The sequence below is a fragment of the Neomonachus schauinslandi genome, chromosome 10, assembly GCF_002201575.2.
Source record: "Neomonachus schauinslandi chromosome 10, ASM220157v2, whole genome shotgun sequence".
Classification (NCBI taxonomy): Eukaryota; Metazoa; Chordata; class Mammalia; order Carnivora; family Phocidae; genus Neomonachus; species Neomonachus schauinslandi.
The window spans coordinates 95,223,012-95,239,576 of record NC_058412.1 but is presented as its reverse complement, the minus strand read 5'-3'; the positions used below and the strand labels follow the sequence as shown (position 1 = coordinate 95,239,576).

The window sequence follows — 16,565 nt, the reverse complement described above, 5'->3', positions numbered from 1 at the left end:
TCCTAATCCTGACTCCCACACCAGGGGCCCCAGCCGTTCTGTCCTCACCGTGGTTCCCCACGTATGGCGGAGCGGGAGGCCCCGTTCTGGGGATCACGATGATGCGCCTCGCTGACCACCGCTTACCCGCTCTTTCCTGGTGGGACCCTTCAGTCTGTAAAACGATGTCGCAGAAGTAACCACCTTAAAGGGTGTGAGAGTTTAGTGAGAAGTCTTCTCCTGGAATACTTAGCAGGGAGCCTGGTATCTAGGGATCAGTGGTTCACCGTGACCGTCGTGGCCGGTATAGGACGAGCTGTAGCGTTCTTTCTCCGTCTCACACATGCCTCCCCTCCTAGGCTTCCCAGTTATTCGGATTGAATATTGGGGACGTCTTGCCCCAAGCTGTACTATTTCACACTTAACAAGTGCTGGTCGTTCTGGCTATTAAAGAGAGTCTTTCTTTGGAAATAGCTTTGTCCAAACATGTCGAAAAAGCTTAACGGAATGCAGGTTAATGCGCCTTATCGTACTGATGCAGCTTGCATTTCAGCCGTTCAAATATTTAATACATTGGTATCTAACTCCACTTTTCTCTTTACTAGGAGTGCAAAAATAAAAGGCCCTCAACATTGCAAGTAGCCTAGAGGGAAGTAAAAAAGCATCTAAAGATGAAGGCGTTTCACACCATCTGCAGACAGCTCAGAAGTTCAAAGGGGTTTTCTCTAGAACCAACCGCCCGTGTGGATTTTTCCACTTCCTCTTATTCTTGTAGCCGGAAGAAAAAAGTGAACCCTTATAAAGAAGTAGACCAAGAAAAGTACTCTGATTTAGTACAGTCTGTCTTGTCATCCAGAGGCCTTGCTCAGACTCCAGAATCATTGTTTGAGGAAGATAATTTACTCTATGGACCTGTGAGTAAGTGTAAGCCCCCAAAGCAAGATGAGGAAGCAAAAGCTCCACGAAACTGGTGTCCTCTCTTAATCCCAGAGAGAAGTGTAAAACCAAATGCAACAAGTACTCCTACAGTTCCTTTGAGAATCCCTTTGCAAAGAAATACCATACCAAGTGTGACCAGGATCCTTCAGCAGACCATGACATCAGAACAGATTTTCTACTTGGAGAGGTGGAAACAGCGGATGATTCTGGAACTGGGAGAGGATGGCTTTGCCGAATATTCTTCAAGTAATTTTTTCAATCCTGGTTCTGTATGGTGACTGTGTTTTCTAGAATATAGAGCAGTGTCAAAAGAGTGAGGGTGTTTTTGACCTGAACTAGTGAGGCACTGCTTTCAAGTGATAATTAGCATCAAATAGCAGTTTGTGTATTAACTCAATCATCATAACAACCCTATGCAGCATATATACTATTATTCTCATTTCACAGATGAAACTGAAGCACAGAGAGCAAGTAGTTTGGCTAAATGATGTAGAAAATTCTTTCATAAGCTACAAACTTAAGTATTAAAGTTGCCTGTTTTCTTTGATTAAGGAAAAGAATCAGTCACCTGATAATGGAATTCTATTTGTTTGCTAGGCATTCTATTCAGAATGTAGTAAATACCCCTTGCTCTACTTATCCTTATTGACATGTAAATTTAAAGACTTGGAGTAAACCGGAACACGTGATTTGTATTTAGATTTTGGTAAATTGAGATAATCTGATGCTCTTGATTGGTAACAGAATAAATAAACTTTAGCTTTCAACTCCTAATTTACTGACTTCTTAGACAGGTGAGGAGAATAGCTTCCTTAAAACAGGCTCCATTCAGAAGCAAGGTGAAAGACCATTGGCACAGGTGAATTAGCTGGTCCCCATCAGGATCATATAGTTGTCTTTTATTAAAGCTAGGTTTTTTGTTGATCATTCCTTAGCCCGTGCTTCCCTAGTGGTTGGTAGAGAGCACTTTTAATTTTAAGAGTAATGCACTTATTTTGTGGCATCTTAGAAAAAACTGTGTGTGGGTAACACATTAAACGTGTCACATATATTAAGTATATAGACAGCACCTGGATATGGCAAAAAAAGGTCAAGGTCCTCGTCCTTTAGAACATTCCTCGGCTGTGTGGGGGGAGGAATAGATGTGGGAGCTGCCTTTAGGTAATAAGTAACAACACTAATAAGCTATTTGCTTTCTAAATAAGCAACATAAAATGAAATTTTTTAATGGCATCTTATGTTTTTTATTTGTACCACTAGGATTTAGAATAGACACTGTTTCCTCAGGGGAAGTTGTTTTTTATCTTCCTTAAACGTGGAATGTCATAGTTTGTGGGAATCCTGAAATCACTAAGAAAAGTAAAGGCAAAAACCTGCTAGGAGTTTGGGAATCTAGGACTTGTAGCCCTTGGCACAAAGTAAAAAAGTACTCTGGAGGCCTCCTTGATAAAGGAAAGGAATTTCTGTTGGGAATGTGAAGGTGCTCCACTATCCCAAGCAGAGATAAAACTATGGTTGTTTTCCATATAATCAGCATTGTTGATCTAGATTATTACTCTGATGTGTTTCTCAGTTAACTCAGGATCAATTTTAAGAAACAGGCAGAATCACTTTTTTTCATAAGGGGCAATCACAGGATTAGTGTCATGCTCCCCCCTACCACCAAAAAGGAAGGGAAGAAAAGAATGAAAAAGCATGTCATTGCCCACTAAATTGATTAATGGGTCAGGAGAGGCAGTTTTTTAAAATACTGTACTGAGGGGCGCCTGGGTGGCTCAGTCGTTAAGCGTCTGCCTTCGGCTCAGGTCATGATCCCAGGGTCCTGGGATCGAGCCCCGCATCGGGCTCCCTGCTCCGCGGGAAGCCTGCTTCTCCCTCTCCCACTCCCCCTGCTTGTGTTCCCTCTCTCACTGTCTCTCTCTCTGTCAAATAAATAAATAAAATCTTTATTAAAAAAATAAATAAATAAATAAATAAATAAATAAATAAATAAAATACTGTACTGATAAATTCCTTTCTGCCTGCTCTTCCAAAGGCTAGAGCATAGAGATGTGCCCAGAGCTGGCATTCTCAACTTGGTCAATTTCTCAAGCATCAGTTTACCTTTTGAAGATTGCCAAGGATAAGAAAGTCTGACTTGGATTTATATTTAAGTGTTGATCATAGTGAAAAGGGATGGGGTTTATTTTTTCCAGTTTATTGCTGCAGTGACTTTTTAATCTTAAAATATTATCCATCCTGCCAGTTTATCAGTCAGAATCTTGGAGACTCATGGATTTTTTTTAAATGCACTTTACATACTGGGACTTGAAAACATTTCACTTTCATTGGTCAATTTAATTTACTGAATGAATATTCTGACTTGATGCTATCTGCAATTAATCTTGTGCTTTTTAAAATTTACTTAGATAGGGGTGCCTAGGTGGCTCAGTCAGTTAAGGGTCTACCTTTGGCTCAGGTCATGATCCCAGAATCCTGGAATCAAGTCCCGTATCAGGCTCCCTCCTCAGTGGGGAGTGTACTTCTCCCTCTCCCTCTGCCCCTTCCCCCTGCTCATGCTTGCTCTCTCAAATAAATAAAACCCCAAAAAAATAATAAAAATAAAATTTACTTAGACAAATTCAGTCATATTTAATGTTCTGAGCCTTACAATCTAGGGGATCCTATAATCTAGATTCCCATGTTTGCTGCCTCTTTTTAATTTTTTTAATTTTTAAAATTTTTTTGTTTGCTTGCTGCCTCTTTTATGTGAAGAACCCAGCCAAGGGTTAAGTCCGCAGTGGAAAATGAATTGTTTATTTGCTTGGAAATTGATAAAGCAGTTTGTTTTCTTCCTGTTTTGACCATGTTTGTGTTCTGCTTCATTAAGCTTGTCTATAGATGAATGCTGTACTTTTACCTAGATTTTAATTCCATCTGTTCTAAAAATCTTGTAGGCCTTTCATATGCTAATAAGTCCAATTGAACCGAGTAAATTTGGAGTGTAATAGCTCAGTTCTTCAGTTGAATTTCATTTAACTCTCCCAAGTAATTTCCCAGAAGTGATTCCATTTTTTGACAGTGGTAGAACTGACCTTTCAAAATCCTGGTAAAATAGTATTTGACAAATGTAAAATATGGTTTAAAATTACCTTATTAGATCAAATTTTCCTCATTTTCTATGGGTCTATCTCTATGCATGTATATTTCCTACTGTGCTTCTGTGTATATCTAAATGATGGTCCCTGATTTTGCCTTACTCACTCTGTTGTATGATGGACTGGAATTGAACATGGACTCTGGTGCCAGGCTGCTAGTCTACCTTTTTTGCCTTGGGGCAAATTAACAGCATTGTGTAGGCCTCATTCATTAAATTGGGGGTAATGATTCTTGCTGGGTTGTTGTGTTTGAAAGTTAAATAATACTTTGAAAGCGCCAAGGCCGCTGCTTAGCACAATGCCTCCTCTTTGTTTCCTTCCCTTATCAAGGATGAAGTGAATTTGTACAATTTCTTGGATTTGTTTGTTTTCTTAACTTAAAAGTGTGTGAGGATATACAGATATCAAATCATTATGTTGTATATCTGAAACGAATACAATCTCCATTATACATCAAATTTTTCTTAAGCACATGAGGAAAATTTTCAGGACAGAGCAACTGTCTTAAGCTGTTCTAGCCCCCCCAAAAAGTGCAGAAGAGTGTTAGATATTTCCTCTTGCCCCCAAGCCCCAAAACATCCAATTTGTTTTTGATTTGTATATGCCTTGATTTTCATTCCTTACCATTCATTAAGCCTGTTAGTAAAAGGATTCTCCCACCTATATTCATTAATTCAGTGTTGGTTGTAAAAAAAAAAAAAAAACTGAACAGAAGTTACTAAAATGGATACTTAAAATCACAGTATGGTACACTAGGTGTGGTCCTATTGCCCCCAGATCTTCAATTGTAGCTTTGGCCTAATTCTACTAGAAATTCTTTATTTTAATTCATTTTATTGTTCAAACTGTTTTCGTCCCTTTGCTTTTCAAAGTGCATTTTTAGATTTCACAGGAGGCTAAAATGTGGTATCTTAGCAGTTGTCACTTAAAGGTAACTTAATATAATTTCTAATTTTATTGTCCAGAGGTTTTTTAGTACTAGCTTTGTTCTTATTTGTTTTTCTTTTTCCCCTGATTTTCTTTTCAGATATATTTTTACAAGGGAAACGGTTCCATAAAGCCTTGGAAAGGATACTTACACCCCAAAGAGACTTGAAAGAGAGTGATGAGAATCTTGAATCTGGATATATCGAAAGTGTCCAGCATATCCTGAAAGATGTCAGTGGAGTGCGAGCTCTTGAAAGCGCTGTTCAGCATGATACCTTAAAGTATGTAGGTCTACTGGACTGTGTGGCTGAATATCAGTAAGTATTAGATTTTTTTTTTTTTCCTATCAAAGTGTGGAGATAAAGTAATGCAGGTCTGTCAAACACTATTTTTTCCTCTGAACTCCTGCTTCAAGGTACAGCCCTGTGAAGTCAAAACCTCTATGATACATAAAAGAATTAGGTATGGGGCAGGAGGTAAGGACAGATATAGGAGGAAGAGCCTCATAATTCTTGTAAATCTGTGTTCCAGAATCAAAGTGTTTGGTGGAGAAAAGGTATCATTTTTCAATATCCAGCATGTTCCCCCTTCCCTACCCCCAAGCAAGCTACTAACCACTAGATCCAATTTGATGGGGCACCCAAATGGCTCAGTCGGTTAAGCGTCCAACTCTTGTTTTTGGCTCAGGTCCTGATCTCAGGGTCATGAGATCGAGCACTGGGTCAGGCTGTGCTGAGTGTGGAGTCAGCTTAAGACTCTCTCCCTCTCCCTCTGTCCTTCCCCCCCCCACCCCCGCAACTTACATGCATGCTCCCTCCCCCTCTCTCTGAAAAAAATAACTTTTAAAAAAAAAAAAAAAATCCACTTTGATTCCTGCATTTTCTTTCCCATTTCCCTAAAAATAGCACCTCGACCTGTTTGCCCTGAAAATAATTTCTTTTTCTGACTTCCAGGCCGTGTTTGACATGGATAGGAACTCTGAGCTTACTAAAGCTTCCTGTGGTTTTTAAATTGCTGCTCTGTTAACCGTTTTCCCCACTTACTCCAGATTCCCCTGCAGATACCCCTATTCCAAAAAAAGGATGTGGGCGACCCACAAGGATAGGTAAAAACCTGTAACTCTTGGGGCACCTGGGTGGCTCAGTTGGTTAAGCGTCTGCCTTCGGCTTGGGTCATGATCCTGGAGTCCTGGGATGGAGTCCCGCATCGGGCTCCCTCCTCAGCAGGGAGTATGCTTCTCCCTCTGACCCAACCCCCTCTCATGCTCTCTCTATCTCATTCTCTCTCTCAAATAAATAAAATCTTTAAAAAAAAAAAACCTGTAACTCTTGGAACTCTAGTCAAAATTTAAATTTTAAAAAATTGACAGAATATTCATTAGTCTGGAAAGTGTTCAGGCCACCCAACAGTTTTGTGCCATAATTGCCTCATATCTGAGAAGAGCCCTGGGTGCCTAGAAATTTAATAGGCTGTTTTTAGCTGCCCTTTAGTTAACCGAGGTAGCCATACAATCAATTCTGCCCAAGGCCTTCCAGAAGTTTCTGACACCAAGGGTTCCTGGGTGGCTCAGTTGGTTGGGCATCTGCCTTCAGCTCAGGTCATGATCCCAGAGTCCCTAGATAGAATCCTGAGTCGGGCTCCCTGCTTAGCAGGGAGTCTGCTTCTCCCTCTAACCCTCCCCTCTCTCGTGCTTTCTCTCTCTCTCTCTCTCTCTCTCTCTCAAATAAATAAGTAAAATCTTAAAAAAAAAAAAAAAAAAAAGTTCCTGACACCAAACACTTCACAGTGATGTCCACAGTACTGATGTTTGTTTTCTGCTCTTTAGGTGGAAAGCATCAACCATGAGAATATGCGCATTGAATATTTTTGAAAATTAAGGTTTTAGAAATTTTAAAAACATTTTTAATAGGTAATATATGTGTTTGGTTAACCCAAGCTACTAAAATAAGTCTCCCATCTCCACTTTTTCTTTAAAAAAGGTTTTTAATGTGGTAAAATATACGTAACATAAAATTTACCATAAACTTCACCATTTTTAAGTATACAGTTGAGTATCATTAAATACAGTCATAATGTTGTACAGCCGTCAACACCATCCATCTCCAGGACATGTCATCTTATAAAACTGAAATGCTGTGCCCATTAAACAGTAATCACTGTACTCTCCCCTACTTCCAGCCCCTGGCAACCACATTCTACTTTCTGTCTCTATGAATTTAACTATTCTTTCATACCTCATGTGGGTAGAATCAAAGTATTTGTCTTTTCGTGACTGACTTATCTTTATCCTTGCACTTTACACAATTTTTTTAAAGTTTTTCCTGTAAGCCAATTTGTTTATTTTGTTGTTGTTACCTGTGCCTTTGGTGTCACATCCAGTAAATCACCACCGAATCCAGTGTCATTAAGCTTGGACCCTATGTTTCTTCTAAGAGCTTTATGTAGTTTTAAATCTTACCTTTAGGTCATGGATCCATTTTGAGTTAATTTCTGTATATGGTGTTGGGTAAAAGTCCAACTTCATTCTTTTGCATGTGGATGTCCAGTTTCCCCAGTACCATTTGTTGAAAAGACTGTCCTTTCCTCATTGAATAGACTTGGCACCTTTGTCAAAAATCATGTGTATGTGAGGGTTTATTTCTGGGCTGTCTATTCATTTCCATCGGTCTGTGTGTCTGTCTTTATACAAGTACCATACTATTTTAATTATTAGAGCTTTGTAGTAAGCTTTGAAATAAGCAAGTGTGAGTCCTCCAGTTTTGTTCTTTTTCAAGGTTGTTTTGGCTTTTCAGAGTCCCTTGAGATTCCATGTGGATCCATTTAGGATGGGTTTTCAATTTGTCCAAAAATCGTCACTGAGATTTTTATAGATTGTATTAAATTTGTAGATCACTTTGGGTAAAATGAACATCTTAACAATATTAAATCTTCCAATCTGTGAACATGGGCATATTTCCATTTGGGTCTTTAATTTCTTTCAGTAATGATTTGCAGTTTTCATTGTGCAAGTCTTTAGTCTCCTTGGTTAATTCCCAAGTATTTTATTCATTTTGATATTATTATATGGAATTGTTTTTGTCATTTCCTTTCCATATTGTTCATTGTTTATGTATAAAATGCTCTTGAATTGTGTGTTGACTTTGTATCCTGCTACTTTGCTGAATTTATTTATATAGTCCTACCAGTTTTTGTGTGGATTCTTTAGAGTTTTTAACATAAAAGATCATTCATCTGTGAACAGAGATAATTTTACTTCTTCCTTTCTAGTTTGGTTGCTTTTTTATTTGTTTGTCTTGCCTAATTGCTCTGGCTAGAACATCCAGATCTGTTGAATAGAAGTGGTGAAAGCAGGCAGCCTTGCCTTGTTCCTGATCTTAGAGGAAAACCTTCCAGTCTTTCAACATTGAGTATGATGTTTGCTGTGGGCTTTTCATATATGGCTTTTACTATTTTGAGGTAGTTTTTTTTTTTTTCTATCCCTAGCTTGTTGAGTATCTTTTTCATAAAGGGTATTTCATTTTGTCAAATGCTTTTTCTTCATCAATTAAGATGATTAAGTGGTTTCCTTCATTCTGTTAATAAGGTATATCACATTGGTTGATTTTTGTGTGTTAAACCATCCTTGCATTCCAGGAATAAAGCCCACTTTGTAATGGTGTATAATTCTTTTAATATGTTGCTGAATTTGATTTGCTACTATTTTGTTGAGGATTTTTGCATCCATGTTCATAAGGATTATTATTCTGTAGTTTTCTTGTAGTGTCTTTGTCTAGCTTTGGTATCAGGGTAATGTTAGATTCATAGAATGAGTTAAGAAGAGTTCCCTACTTTTCAATTTCTTTGGAAAAGTTTTTAGCATTGGTATTAGTTATGTAAATATTTGGTGGCATTCACCCATGATGTTATCGGATCTAGAGCTTTTAGTTGCCAGGAGATTTTTGATTACTGATGAAATCTCCTTTCTAATTATAGAGCTGTTCAGATATTCTATTTCTTCAAGATTTAGTCCTGGTAGGTTTTGTGTTGTTAGGAATTTATTTCATCTAGGTTATCCAACTTTTTGGCATATGATTTTTCATAGTGCTCTCATCCTTTTTATTTCTGTAGAATTAGTAGTGATGTCCCAGTTTCATTTCTGATTTATGCAATTTGAGTCATCTTTCTTTTTTTCTAAGTCCATTTAGCTAAAGGTTGTCAATTTTGTTGATCCTTTCAAAAAACCAATGTTTATTTTCATTGATTTTTTTCCTATTGGTTTTCTATTCTGAATTTCATTTGTCTTTTCTCTAATCTCTTTTATCTCCTTCTATAAAGGTTTACTTTGGGTTTTTTTTTTTTGGCTCCTTAAGTTGTAAGGTTGGGATGTTGATTTGATTCTTCCTTGTCTTTTAATATAAGTATTTATTGTTGAATAGCTTCCTTAATACTGTTTTCACTGTGTCCTGTAAATTTTGGTATGCTGTGTTTTCATTTTTATTCACCTCTAAGTATCTTCTAATTTCCCCTGTGATTTCTTCTTCGGTTGATTATGTTAATTTCCACAAATTAGTGATTTTTTTTCCAATTTTACTTCTTTTATTGATTTCTAACTTCATCTTGTGATTGGAGAAGATACTTTGTGTGATGTCTATCTTTTTAAATATATTGAGACTTAATTTATGGCCTAATATATGGTTTGTCCTGGAAAGTGTCCTGCGTGTGCTTGAAAAGGTGTGTGTTCTGTTGTTGGGTAGAGAGTACTATATGTCCATTAGATCTAGTTGGTTTATTGTGTTGTTTTAAGTCCATTATTTCCTCACTTCCTTCTGTCTGGTTCTGCCCATTATTAAAAATAGGTATTGAAGTCTCCAACTATTATTATAGAACTGTATTTCTGGAGCACCTGGCTGGCTCATTTGGAAGAGCATGTGACTCTTGATCTCAGGGTCAGAGCCCCGTGTTGGATGTAGAGAATACTTAAATAAAAGTTAAAAAAAAAAAAGAAACAACTGTATTTCTCCCTTCAATTTTGTCAGTTTTTGCTTCATATATTTTGCTAGTCTGTTACTAGATGCATAAATGTCTATAATTGTTATATCTTCTTGATGTATCGAACCTTTTATTAATATGTAATGTCTTTCTTTGTCTTTTCTTTTTCTATTTAAAGACTATTTTATCTGCTATTAGAGCCACCTTTGCTCTCTTTTGGTTATTATTTGCATGGAATATCTTTTTCTATCTTTTCACATTCAGCCTATTTGTGTCTTTGAGTATACAGTGAGTCTCTTGTAGACTGCATATAATTGAATCATGTGTTTTATCCATTCTGCCAGTCTCTGTCTTTTGATTGGACAGTTTAATCCATTTACATTTAAATTAGTTACTGATAAGGGGAGACTGCTGTCATTTTATTTATTTTCTATAGGCATTGTAGCTTTTTTGTCTTATTTCCTGTATGTTACTGTCTTTTTTGTGTTTTGTTTTCCTTTTTTGTAGTGAAACATTTCAATTTCTCATTCCCTTTTGTGTATATTCTATAGCTATTTTCCTTGTGATTACCATAGGGATTACATTTAACATCCCAGTTATAACACTCTAATTTGAATTTGTACCAACTTAACTACAATGACATACGAAGACTGCTCCTTCACAACTCTATCCCTGTCCCTTTCAGTTGTTGATGTCACAAAATTGTCTTTATATATTATGTGCCTCAAAACATAAACTAATAATTTTTTTTAGGTTTAGGTTTATTAATCTCTTAAATTATGTAGAAAACAACCCACTCACCCATCCATGGGCCCCTCCCTCTTTGCTGCATGCAGTCTCTGGCACCTGAGGTGCATGGCTCATTGCCAGCAACAGGATGCTACTGGCAGGTTAAGGTTAAGAGTTAGAAAGGGAGTCAGTATATCTTTAAAAGTCTTGCAGAAGTGGCAGGATTGCTTGGTGGATCCAATAGAATGTGTAGTATTGTGGATTTACAAATAGAAGGAAATGTGACTGTGGAGCAACTGAGACAAAAGGAAATGGCCAACTTGGAGCATGAATGAGAACTAGCTCTGATGGGGCAGGAAATGATGGAGAGACCCAAGTCAGAGGAGCTCCCGTTTCAACAGCAACAGCTAATATTCCAGCTAGAGTTGGAAATGCAAGAAAAAGGTTAGGAGAACTGCAGAGAGCTCAAGAACAATCAGAGAATGAGATGAGTGGGGCAACTGGGTGGCTCAGCCAGTTAAGCGTCTACCTTCCACTTAGGTCATGATCTTAGGGTTCTAGGATCGAGCCAGCATCTGGCTCCCTGCTCCTCCGGGGAGTCTGCTTCTCCCTCTCCCTCTACCCTTCCCACACACATCCCCATCCCATCTCCCCCCCCCCCCCCCCCCCCCTTTTGTCCTAACCTTGTCTAAAAAAAAAAAAATCTTTAAAAAAAAAAAAGGGGGGGGAGATGAGAATGAGTATAAGAAATAAGGGTGAAGATGTTTCCCATTCAGAGGATACAGCAGCAGACTCAGGCAAGACACTAGTTGAAATTAGTGCTCTGTATGGGGCAGCTCACTTGAGCAGAGTGGAAGAACATGATGAACCAGTGCTATCTGATGTTTCATTAAACATTGATCAAGATTTGTATGATCAACCAACCTAAGAGCAATAATTTTTTATGCTTGTTTCAAGTTTACAAAAAAAAAAAAACTGTAGAAGACAAAAAGTGGAGTTACAAATCATTGTTATAAGAATGCTTGCTTTTGGGCGCCTGGGTGGCTCAGTTGTTTAAGCAACTGCCTTCGGCTCAGGTCATGATCCTGGAGTCCCAGGATCAGTCCCATATCAAGCTCCCTGCTGAGCAGGGAGTCTGCTTCTCCCTCTGACCCTCTTCCCTCTCGTGCTCTCTCTCTCATTCTCTCTCTCTCAAATAAATAAATAAAATCTAAAAAAAAAAAAAGAATGCTTGCTTTTATAATCGCCCATGTATTTACCTTTATTGAGGTCTTTGGGCATCTTTAAGACTAAAAAAGTCTTTGTCTAGTAGAACTGCCATCACATCTTTTTCAGGGACAGTTTCTGTTTATTTTTTTCCTTTGAATGGGCCATATTCTCCTGTTTCTTTGTATACCTTGTGATTTTTGTTGTTCTTGAAAACTGGATATCTGAATCTAACATGTAACTCTGGAAATCAGGTTCTCCCTCTACCACAGGGTTTGTTGGACTTTGTTCATTGTGGGATTTTTTTGGGGGTTTTGTGGGTTTTTTAAATTTTCTTTTTTTAAAAGATTTTATTTATTTATTTCACAGGGGGGCGCGGAGAGAACAAGCAGGGGGAGTGGCAGGCAGAGGAAGAAGCAGACTCCCTGCAAAGCAGGAAGCCCAATGTGGGGCTAGATCCCAGAACCCTGAGATCATGACCTGAGCCTAAGGCAGACACTTAACTGACTGAGCCACCCAGGCGCCCCTGTTCATTGTTTTTGTTTGGGGTTTTGTTACTGTTCTTGTAGGCTATCTCTGTGCTAAGGATCAGCCTGAAGTATAAACTTAAGGTCTTCTCAAGTCTTTTCTGAGCCTGTGCCCTTCCCTGGACATGCACAGTCACTTTCTAATTTTCCCCATAGATGCAGTTGCTTTGGGATGTTGTAGTCTTTAGTATCTAATTCCCAAAAGGGGAAAAAGAGAAGAATGAGGGGTTGGAAAAAATGGGCATCGGCCCTTTAAGTCCTCTGGAAGTCATTCAGTTGGAGGGTGAGGGGCTTGTGGCAGTGGGGGGAGGTGCAGTAACAATGGCCACCCTGCTCTTGTCTTCACCTCTGTGACCAGTGATCAGTGATGAGAGCACAGATCCCTGACATTTGGAGAATGGGGCCCTTTTTGTCCACTCATTCCCACAAGCTGTGTACCGTGCTATTCCAAGATCATGTGTATAGCTGCCTGCCCCATGAGAAGGAGTGGGGGGATGGGTAGCTGTTAAGAGCCGAAATTGACCAAAATTAACCAGTTTACCATCTAAGCCTTCAGTAGGCTCTAGATATCCAATAATTATATCAGACAGATTCTGCCATTGCAATTGTTGTCTAGGTGGGCCTACAGATTTCTGGTGCTTCCTACTCTTCCATTTTCCCAGAATCCTCCACCCCCACTCTGGTTTTAAGCTCTTGTGACCCTGGGGCGCCTGGGTAGCTCAGTTGGTTAAGCATCTGGCTCTTGATTTTGGCTCAGGTCTCGATGTCAGGGTCGTGAGATCAAGCATGGGGCTCCATGCTGGTCCCATCTAAAGCAGGCTCTTAGATTTCCTCTCTCTCTCTCTCTCTCTCTCTCTCCCTGCCCCCCCACCCATTCCTCCCTCCCTCCCTCCCTTCCTCTCTCTTTCCCTCCCTCTCCCTCTCTAAAGATAGATAAAGTTCTTGTGGTCCTGAGGTATTTTATGACTGTATTTATAATCATTTGTCTCCACCCCCACTTACTAACACAAAGTGCCAATCCCTGCTCTTTTTCATTCTGAAAATATTTTAGAGATCTTCCCTTATTAGTTTATGTAGATCTGCAACATCCTTTTCTCTTTTAATAATTCTCCACCACTCAGAATTAACAGTTATTAACACTTTGTCACATCTGCTTCCGATTTTTTTTTTAAATATACCATAAATTAAGCTCACATCACCTGTAACCACATCTTCCCTCCTCTCAGTCCCCTGGCCAAAGACAATCACTGTGAGACGTTTGCTACTGTGTCCTAGGCTACTTCCACTACTACTTAACACACCCACCATACTGGATAGTGCATATCCAACACATTGCCAGTGTGCTTTCTACATACATACACAACACTGTGTATAGTACACATACACAGAATACCATGTATTGTTACCTCCATGTCTGTGAGAGTCACAATATATAGAAATTTCTACGTACATAGTATCACAAAGCTGGTAAGATATTAGGCTCTGGAGCCAGGCTGGCTGGGTTTGGTTTCTGGCTTTTCATCTTAACCTTAGGCTAGTTAGCCTCTCTGTACTTCTATTTGTTCATCTGTAAAATAAGACAAAAGGACTTACCTTATAGAGTTGTTATAGAGATTAAATGAGACATTCTCTGTATAGTACTTAAAATGCAAACTACTCAATAAATGTTAGCATGATGATTTTGATCTTGTTCTCTCTTTTAACTGTTGTTTGGTATTCCTTTGTATTTTTTTTTTTTAAAGATTTTATTTATTTATTTGACAGAGAGACACAGCGAGAGAGGGAACACAAGCAGGGGGAGTGGGAGAGGGAGAAGCAGGCTTCCCGCAGAGCAGAGAGCCCAATGTGGGGCTCGACCCAAGGACCCTGGAATCATGACCTGAGCCAAAGGTAGACGCTTAATGACTGAGCCACCCAGGCGCCCCTGGTAGTCCTTTGTATTAATGAAGCACATCCATTTCCCTTTTGGGAACATTCAGGTTATTTCTAGTTTTTCATAATTACAAATTGCAGCAGTGTACGGGTCTCCTTGTATACGGCTGTGAGGTTCACTTGTTGGTTTGTTTTCATGGATCATATATATAGTTTGAATAAATTCAGTTGGTCTGAAGTAGGCCTGGATATGAATATTTAGATTTTCCAGGCACTTGTCACTCGCACCCAGGGTATCAAACCATTGCTCTCCAGTGCATACCGAAAAGGGAAATTGCTGGCTTAAAGGGTACAGGCATTTTCAGTTGTCCCAGGTGTGAGTGTGCTTTGTGCACACCTTTAATGACACAGTATTAGACACAATTGATTAACATTGTCTCTCGTGGTTTCAGTCTGCATTTCACTTAAGTTAGGCTGAGCATCTTTTCATTTGTTGTGAACTGTCTTCGTGTAGTTTTAATTTAGGTTTATACTACTAAAAATCTCTTTTCCACATTATTAAGTTCTGCAAGTTATAGTATGTTGCAAGAAACAGTGGTCCATGTCGGAAATCTTTATTTTAGGGTATTTTGATTTATTCCAGGTTGAGAACTGGGAAGCCCCCTGGCGATACTGGGGCCCTCTCTTCATTTGCATAGATTATAATTGTTTTGTAATATTGCAAAGTTTGACAGAGGCAGTAAAACTACCTCTAGACCTGCACTGTCCAAGAGAGTACCCACTAGCCACATATGACCATTAAATACTTGAGTGTGGCCAATCTAAAGTGAGGTATGCTATAAATATACTACTAAGTAGGTTTCAGTGACTTAGTACAAAACAGAATGTAAAGTATCCCATTAATAACTTCTTTATATTACATAATGAAATGATAATATTTTGGGTATGTTTGGGTTAAATAAAATATTAAAATTTCACCTGTATTTTCTTTTTTGATATGGTTACTAGAAAATTTGAAATAACATATATAGCTTGCATTTTATTTCTTTTAGTGCTACCCTAGGTTGACTTTATGAGTACCTTGCATAAGTTATAACTCTAGAGCTATGGCAACGGGTGGGTAACATGCATACTTTGTACAAAATCTCCCTCTAAACTGCTGGTCTTGAAATTGAAGTTCATGAAAGACAGAATGAACCAGTTATCAGTCTGCTCACCCTGTGATCCTTCTGATATCTGCACTTGGCAAGTATAAAATCCCATCAGGAGAGGAGTGATAGGAAGGAATGTACTGGTTATTTGACTTTTTTAAAGTGGCAGGAATTTTTTTATTTTTCCAATATCCCTAATAGTAAGACACCTACCCTGTGTGTAAACTTTCAGGGTAGGGACCAAGTCTTATTTGTATTTCTGCATATAATTGGTGCCTATTAAATACTGATAGATCTGAACCCCAGCTTTGGTTTCTGAGCAAGAGAATTTCTGGAGCACCATGATGCTTTTGTCATTTATGACGGGGACTTTGCTTCTGGTCTGTTGTGGTTCATCCTGATAGATATTTGAAATAAGATCAACTAAGATAGTGATAGACATAGTTTCAATTCCCGTGTCAACTGTTAAACAAGGCCATGGAGGTCCAAAGGACTTTGGAGAAAGTTTAGAAACTGGAACTGTGGGAAAGTTCCCCAGCACTTCTGTATGGGTCTGCACCTGTAACTCTCACCAGTGTGCTTCCGGAAGCATTTCCCATCATGCCCCTGACAGGCCTGTTACTGACCTGAACGTAGGAATCAAAGGAAAGAGAACATCACACTTCTCTGATTCCCAGAAGTAAAGCTCAGAGGAGCCGTCTTTTTGGAAAGTGGAGAATAGAAGCAACAATCATTGAGTGATAAGGAGTAAACCATACCTAAGAAGAGGCTCAACCTCTTACAGTTTCTCAGTTTGAACTATTAACTACGAAGACTTCCTTTGGTTTCTCTTTAGGGGCAAGCTGTGTGTGATTGATTGGAAGACATCGGAGAAACCGAAACCTTATATTCGAAATACATTTGACAACCCGCTGCAGGTTGTGGCCTATGTTGGTGCCATAAATAATGATGTCAACTATAGCTTTCAGGTTCAGTGTGGCTTAATTGTGGTGGCCTACAAAGATGGATCCCCTGCCCATCCACATTTCATGGACACTGAGCTCTGTTCCCAGTACTGGGCCAAGTGGCTTCTTCGACTAGAAGAATATACAAAGAAGGAAAAGAACCAGAATATTCAGAAACCAGACTAG

General features: G+C 38.9%; 1 protein-coding gene across 1 annotated transcript in view; it reads left to right on the top strand.

The window, feature by feature from the left end:
* MGME1 (mitochondrial genome maintenance exonuclease 1) overlaps nucleotides 1-16,565 on the top strand; it is a 17,295-nt gene extending 730 nt beyond the window's left edge. The window contains exons 2-5 of the mRNA XM_044919028.1: nucleotides 627-1,164; nucleotides 3,662-3,685; nucleotides 5,083-5,299; nucleotides 16,271-16,565. Coding sequence (XP_044774963.1) covers nucleotides 627-1,164; nucleotides 3,662-3,685; nucleotides 5,083-5,299; nucleotides 16,271-16,565 — 1,074 coding nt within the window. The remainder of the gene's footprint in view (nucleotides 1-626; nucleotides 1,165-3,661; nucleotides 3,686-5,082; nucleotides 5,300-16,270) is intronic.